This window comes from Vigna unguiculata, chromosome 10 (genome assembly GCF_004118075.2).
Source record: "Vigna unguiculata cultivar IT97K-499-35 chromosome 10, ASM411807v1, whole genome shotgun sequence".
Taxonomy (NCBI): Eukaryota; Viridiplantae; Streptophyta; class Magnoliopsida; order Fabales; family Fabaceae; genus Vigna; species Vigna unguiculata.
In genome coordinates, this window is record NC_040288.1 from 28,546,974 (window position 1) to 28,554,485 (window position 7,512).

At 37.6% G+C, this 7,512-nt stretch overlaps 1 protein-coding gene across 1 annotated transcript; it reads left to right on the forward strand.

Moving 5' to 3' along the window:
- Positions 1-4,613: 4,613 nt before the first annotated feature.
- On the forward strand, positions 4,614-7,252 carry LOC114167172 (U-box domain-containing protein 16). The gene has a single exon (XM_028052163.1). The coding sequence runs from the start codon at positions 5,018-5,020 to the stop codon at positions 7,085-7,087; it is 2,070 nt and encodes a 689-aa protein (XP_027907964.1). The 5' UTR covers positions 4,614-5,017; the 3' UTR covers positions 7,088-7,252.
- Positions 7,253-7,512: the final 260 nt, after the last annotated feature.

The following is a 7,512-nucleotide window of genomic DNA, read 5'->3' on the forward strand; positions in this document are numbered from 1 at the left end:
CTTTAATATATAGAAAAAAAATAACTTTACTTTTTTGTATTTTTATCTTCAAGATATTGTTATAGAGTGAACCACTCTTAAATACTAAAGTAAGTTAATTTAATTGATAATTAATACATTTAATTTTGTATAAATTTTGACAATTTTTACCATAACATTTGATTGTATGTTTTTCTTTGGTATAAATATACATTTGGTACCCAAACTTTTTCGGAAAGTTCAATGTGGTACCCGAACTTTAGGAATGTTCAATTTGGTACCCCAATTTTCTAAAGAGGTTCAATTTGGTCCTCTCCGTTAAGTTGGAGTTAACACCCTGTCCGTACAGGACACATGTCAAACCATGAAATTTTTATTTTTTTTTAATTTTTTTTCAAAAAATTAATTTTTTTTTTCAAAAAATTAATTTTTTTTTCAAAAAATTAATTTTTTTTTCAAAAAATTTTAAAAACTGCCACGTGTCAGTTTATCATCGTGCCACGTGGCAGCTTACAAGCATGACACGTGGCAGTGCAATAGTTGTTTTCAATTTAGTACCCCAATTTAAATTTTTGGTTCAATTTAGTACCTCAATTTTTTAAAATCATTCAATTTCGTCATCTTCCATTTGAGACCAAATTAGTAAATAAGCTTAATTACAACCTATATATACATGTTATAATAACTTTTTATAATATATATACATCAAATCATTTCACCTAAATACTTAAATTATTTTATTTTTTTCATTTTAACCTTTGTAATTTTTTATACATGAAATTTTTTACACTTGTAAAAAATAAAATAATTTGAATATTTAGGTGTAGTGATTTGATGTATAAATTCAAAACAATTATTTTAACATGTTTATATAAATTATAATTAAGCTTATTTACTAATTTGGTCTAAAATAGGAAAGGACGAAATTGGATCATTTTAAAAAATTTGGGTACTAAATTGAACCAAAAATTTAAATTGGGGTACTAAATTGAAAACAACTATTACACTGCCACGTGTCATGCTTGTAAGCTGCCACGTGGCACGATGATAAACTGACACGTGGCAGTTTTTAAAATTTTTTGAAAAAAAAAATTAATTTTTTGAGAAAAAAAATTAATTTTTTGAGAAAAAATAAAAAAAAAATAAAAATTTCATGGCTTGACACGTGTCCTGTACGGACACGGTGTTAACTCCAACTTAACGGAGAGGATCAAATTGAACCTCTTTAGAAAATTGGGGTACCAAATTGAACATTTCTAAAGTTTGGGTACCACATTGAACTTTCCAAAAAAGTTTGGGTACCAAATGTGTATTTATACCTTTTTCTTTTTACCATAACCAGAAGTTGAAACCACTTGGATCAGTCTCGAATTAACTTTACCACTAAACATAGGAAATAAAACGTCATTAATTAGTGGTTGGGCTTCTTCTAATCCCACTACAATAAAGGTTAATTTTCCTTAATGAATTGATATTGTTTAAACTTCACTTGTATTACTGATAACCTATCAAGAAGACTGATACTATGAGCCATGCATCTAGGACTGTATAACAGGAGCCAAAGAAGTAATGTCAAGTGGTCTTAGGGATTTTGGGTCCTGAAAGAACATCAAGCATTGAGTCTTGAAGAGTATTGTATGTTATGCTTGCTTTATTTTTATTTTTTTTCATACAACTTCTATTCTTGTAACATTTGACAAATAAAATATATTAATTTTTATTTTTTAATATTATTTATATAAGGAAATTGTCTGTTTTTATTTGTTATCTTTTATATATTTGTATATTGTTATTTTTTTAGAAGTAATATCTTGAATAAGTCCCATTAAGAATCTATATTTATGATGTAATTAACATTTAATAATGAATAAGTTTGTTTGCTTTGCAAATTTTGAATTATATATTATCTTATTTAGAATCTTGTATTTTTATTATTATACTAGAGTGTCTAAGGGCCAACCAAGGGTGTGTTTGGAGTGGAGAGAGGATTTGAGAGAGAGAGTGAGATAATGAATTTGAGGGGATAAAGAGAAAATTGTAGTGTTGTTTGAATTAAAGAAGAAATTATATGATTTGATATGAAAGTTTGTGAAAAATTGTGTATGATGTGATGACTATGATAAACTAAAAAAAAATATTTTAATGGATAAAATTAGATGACTACCATTTTACCCTTAAAAATAAATATAATAAATTTAAATATAAATAGTAGAAATTATATTAAAATAAAATTGAAGTTATTATTTAAAATTACAAAAATTTAATTTACTATTCTTATTATTATGGAAGCATCAAAATTCATGGAAATAGATTTAAAAAACAACAAAATGATGGTCAATTCCCTGATTCCATATGCACTCTCAGAATCTATTTCATCCCCACATGGCTATTTTGGTAAATGTACAATCCATTCATACAAATCTCTCCATTTTAGAAAAGATGGAACACACCCTTAGTTTGTGAATGGAGAATATTAATGTACTATACGGAACTTTGACAAAATCGACATAAAATAATACTCGAACTTGGTCATGAACTAATGTTACCACAAGCATAGTCAAATACAAAGATGCCTAATTAACAGCTAAAGTGTATAGATCTCGTAACCTCTCTACAACCAGAAAAGGCCGCTTACTTAGAAAATGTCACTTACTCAGAAAAGACCGCCTACTATAACTTGGAATAAAACAGCTAAGCCACCCAAACTCTGGTGCCAAACCTGAAGCCTAAGCCTTGAATCAGGTCTATACAAGCCCAAATAAGTGTCCAACCCATAAACAAAGTAAAACTATAATTAATGCTCTATAAATACAGGAAATACATGTGGACCTCAACAATTAAAGGTACACAATTTATTAATACTGAAAACTGATATTTGACTTTGAGAACTCTTACTGAATTGATCGATGTAGTCCTTTTTGAAGGTAACCTCCAAAATGTCCCCCCAACAACAACATAATATTGAAAAGTACCCATCTAAGAAATTCCAAAATTGGATAAAACAATATTTATGTCTAATGATAATTTGTTAATGTTTTTGAAGAACAATTAATATCTTCACACACATTTTTTGTTGTCGGTAAGTTGAGACATGGCAATACATTTAAGATATGGATTAAAGTAGATATCTAACTCGTTTTGGTAATGTTACCTTAAACCACAATGGAAGTAATGGAAAAAATAAGTTTGCTTTTAAGTTATACTCAAATTTTCTGGCAACCAAAAACAGAAAGAAAGCACAAAAACAGCGTGGGACATAGTCACAGCAACCATGGGATTCAGTGATCAAATACATGAATATGAACATTGAACCCTTAGCTGGTGAAACACAGCCCACAGAAACCCACCAACCAACCATGTCTTAAAGATTTTCCACGCCTAATAAAACAGTATCAAAATTGGGATCGTTCTCTATGAATGTGGCCAAAAATAAAGTGTAAAAAGTGAAGATGAAGAGACCCTGAGCAGAGGAAATAAAAAACACAAGTAGGACTTTAAATGATACTTGTGAAAGCGAAATGAAAGTCTTATCCTATTAATAAATAAACCGTAGCATTACTTGGCCATCTTAATTGCGTGCTTATCAAAGTTATTTGCAGCTTAGTCAACATCCGGTTAATCCATTGAAGTCATCCAAATTTGGCGGCTAAAAATTGGAGTTAGTAAACCGAAAAAAACCTTGGATTGTGTGCCCCAGACATGGATAACAACTGTTATCAAATATAAATGTACAAAGATTTATTTGGATAAGAAAGAATCTCAAAAGAGGAAAATTCAAAATAAATACTTTTTTTTTTCAAATTTTTCTCTTGGAGAAAATTTTCTTAGCATATATGATTTGTGTACCGAAAGGAACTGTCTATGATTTCGTTTACCATATTGAATTGAAGAGTTGTTGAAACTTCCTTAAAATGTCAAAATCCACTCTGCACAAAATTCAACAACATCAATGATGAAATCATAGGGCACACGAATCCAACATTTATGCCCCATTAAAGACAGTAAAGGAAGCATCCCAAATAAAAATATCAGCACCATTAATCTCACAGATTAATTACTAATTAATTAACTTTTGAGACCAGCAAGACACGTATTCTTCCAGCTGTATTCATGTATATGATGAAAAGATAAAGTTAGATGCTGTGGTCTCACTAGATTTCTAGGCTATTTCGCAAAATCATTGCTCATCATATGTGGTTTTTCTGATACGTGTATGCTCTATGTACTTTAAAAGAAAATTTCAAAATGTAAAGGCTTTTCTTTTCTTTAATATTAAATCCAAATAGGATATATACCAAACCAAAGAGTGATCCTGAAAGTAATTGATTGGTTCAATGAATACTTTAATGCAATGATGGAAGACCATAATATATGATTAACAGCTAAGTCCACAACAACCCTTACCAATTGCAGCCTCACCAACTTGATCAAGCCAGTGCCTACCAGTTCATACAAAGTCAAGAAAACTATAATAGTAAAATATGCAGAACATTATTGCATACACAATTTCAATTAACTGTTTACCCCTTTTGCTTCAAACTCACAAACTCAAACTTTAACCCAGGAGCGTGATGTGGACTTCAACAAATTGGCTGCTACACGCTTTGTCAACTAATAAATTTGACCACAAAAACAACAATGTCAACTGAGGTATCACCAAAAGATTAGAACTGCACCAGAATTCCGTGTGCACAAAATATCACAGAAACCAAAACCAAAACGCAGTCAAAATTCAAAAACCACCCACCATCGTTGTATATTATTATTATTCATGGCAATAGCAGACCCATCCTTGAACGAGTTTGGCACGTAGAAAACAAAACCTGGAATTGTTGATGGATAAATAAATAAATATGGCCACACATAACATATTTTTTTTAATGTTTCCATTATTTAATCTTATTTTCTTGCCGTCATCAACTACCATGAAAAGTCTTCTCCTTTCTTCTTCTCCCATCTTCCACCTTTCTCAACTTCATTTGCACCCTTTTAACTATCATCATCAATTGGGCACTGCGCATTGACCACAACAGCAACCATGGCTCTTTCTCCTGAAACGTTCACAACCAGAAAACGACGGCCCGGGGCGTCGTTTAACACTTCCAAGCTCAGCGACCTTAACCTTCTCTTCTCTCTGCTTCAGCTCACGGATCAGATATGTTCTTTAGACCTTAACAGCGCCGCCAACTTTCTCTTCAACCGCGCTTCATGTTCCGCCATCCGCAAAACGCAGCTCCTCAGTGTCGTTTTCGAAGACCTGATTCGGTCTTCCACCGCCAATCCTGATTCCGTTGTGGTTCCCCACTCTCTCTTCCTCTGCCTCGAAGAAATGTACATCGTTCTGCACAAAATCAAAACTTTGATTGAAGATTTCTCCAGCGGAAGCAGGTTCAATTTGCTCATGCAAATCGAAATCGTCGCCGACACCTTCCACAGGCTCACCGGAGAACTCTCCACGCTGCTCGACGTCTTCCCTATCCAGGAACTTACCCTAAACGACGACGTCCGGGACCTCGTTCTCCTCGTCAGGAAACAGTGCTCCGAATCCAGGCCGGTCATCGGAACGGAACAGATCAACCTTCGACGCGAGGTTGTTTCCGTCCTCGACCGGATCAAGAACGAGATCGTTCCTGATCAGGCGCATCTTTCGTCGATTTTCGAGAAACTGGAGATTCGTGACGCTTCGAGCTGCAGAGCGGAGATTGAGAACTTGGAGGAGGAGATTCAAAACCGGAGCGAGGAGCAATCGAAGGCGGATCTCGTAGCGTTGATCGGCCTTGTTCGTTTCGCGAAGTGCGTTCTCTTCGGCGCGTCAACGCCGTCGACGAGGAGCGTCAGTCTGCGACGGAGTCGGTCGTCGGAGTTTGCAGTTCCGGCGGATTACCGGTGTCCGATTAGCCTAGAGCTCATGCAAGATCCTGTCGTGGTGGCGACGGGACAGACGTACGATCGTGTATCGATCAAACTATGGATGGATTCAGGACACAACACGTGTCCTAAAACTGGTCAAACTCTATCACACACCGACCTAATCCCCAATCGCGTGCTGAGGAACATGATAGCCACGTGGTGTCGAGAGCAGAAAATCCCCTTCGAAGTGGAAACAGTTACAGGGAAACTCAACGGCGGAGTAACGAACAAGGCCGCGTTGGAAGCCACGCGTATGACGGTGTCGTTTTTGGTGAACAAGCTCAGGGAAAACGACAACGCTCCTTTGTCCGTTGAAGATACGAACGGCGCAGTTTACGAGCTTCGGGTTTTGGCGAAAACAGATTCAGATAGCCGAGCCTGTATTGCCGAAGCGGGGGCGATTCCGCTTTTGGTTCGGTTTCTCGACGTGGGAATGGAGAACCCGAGCCTACAGGTTAACGCCGTGACGACGATACTCAATTTGTCTATTCTGGAGGCGAACAAGACAAGGATAATGGAGACTGACGGCGCGCTAAACGGCGTTGCCGAGGTTTTGCTCTCGGGTGCCACGTGGGAGGCGAAGGCCAACGCGGCGGCGACGGTGTTTAGTTTATCGGGTGTGCCAGCACACAGGAAGAGGCTGGGTAGGAAGACACGTGTCGTTAGCGGGTTGGTGAGTTTGGCGCGGAGTGGGCCCGAGGGGGCGAGGCGCGACGCGCTGGCGGCGATACTCAACCTCGCGGCAGACAGGGAGACGGTGGCGCGCCTGGTGGAGGGGGGCGCGGTGTCAATGGCTGCGGAGGTCATGGCGGCGATGCCGGAGGAGGGAGTGACGATTCTCGAGGCGGTGGTCAAGAGGGGTGGGTTGGTGGCAGTGGCGGCGGCGTACGCCGGGATTAAGCGGCTGGGGGCGGTTCTCAGGGAGGGGTCGGAGAGGGCGAGGGAGAGCGCGGCGGCGACGCTGGTCACCATGTGTCGAAAGGGAGGTTCGGAGATTGTGGCTGAGCTGGCGGCGGTTCCCGGTGTGGAGAGGGTAATTTGGGAGCTCATGGCCGTGGGGAGTGTGAGGGGGCGACGGAAGGCGGCTACGCTGTTAAGGATTTTGCGGCGGTGGGCGGCCGGGCTGGATGGCGGAGAGAATGAAGGGATGTCAACAACCACCATGGTCGCTCCCTCAACCACCACCTTAGTACCGTAACATTTGTATGTTATTCTGTTAATAACAATTTGTAAATATGTCTGAAAAAAGTGAAAGATTGTTGATTCATTGTTTTTGTTATTACAATTGATTTTGCCATCCCTGTAAAATGTAAACTATGAGCAGCTTTATATTTTATAAAGATTATTTTGGAATTCTTTCATTTCATTGAGTTTCCAACTTGTGGAGTTGCTATGGTTACTCGTCTTTCTATTGTTTATGTTCAGTCTATTCATTTTTAATTACTTGTTTGCAATGGCAATGGAACTTTTAGTACATGAGTTGCTCTTTCCTATGTTGTTCAAGAGATCGTGTAGACATGAGCAGCAGTAACAAGATCCTTGCTTGGCTTGGTTTTGCTTGTATGTGCCACACATTCCTTGAGTAAACTTGGAATACAGTTGAAGATCCATGTCTTGCTGACT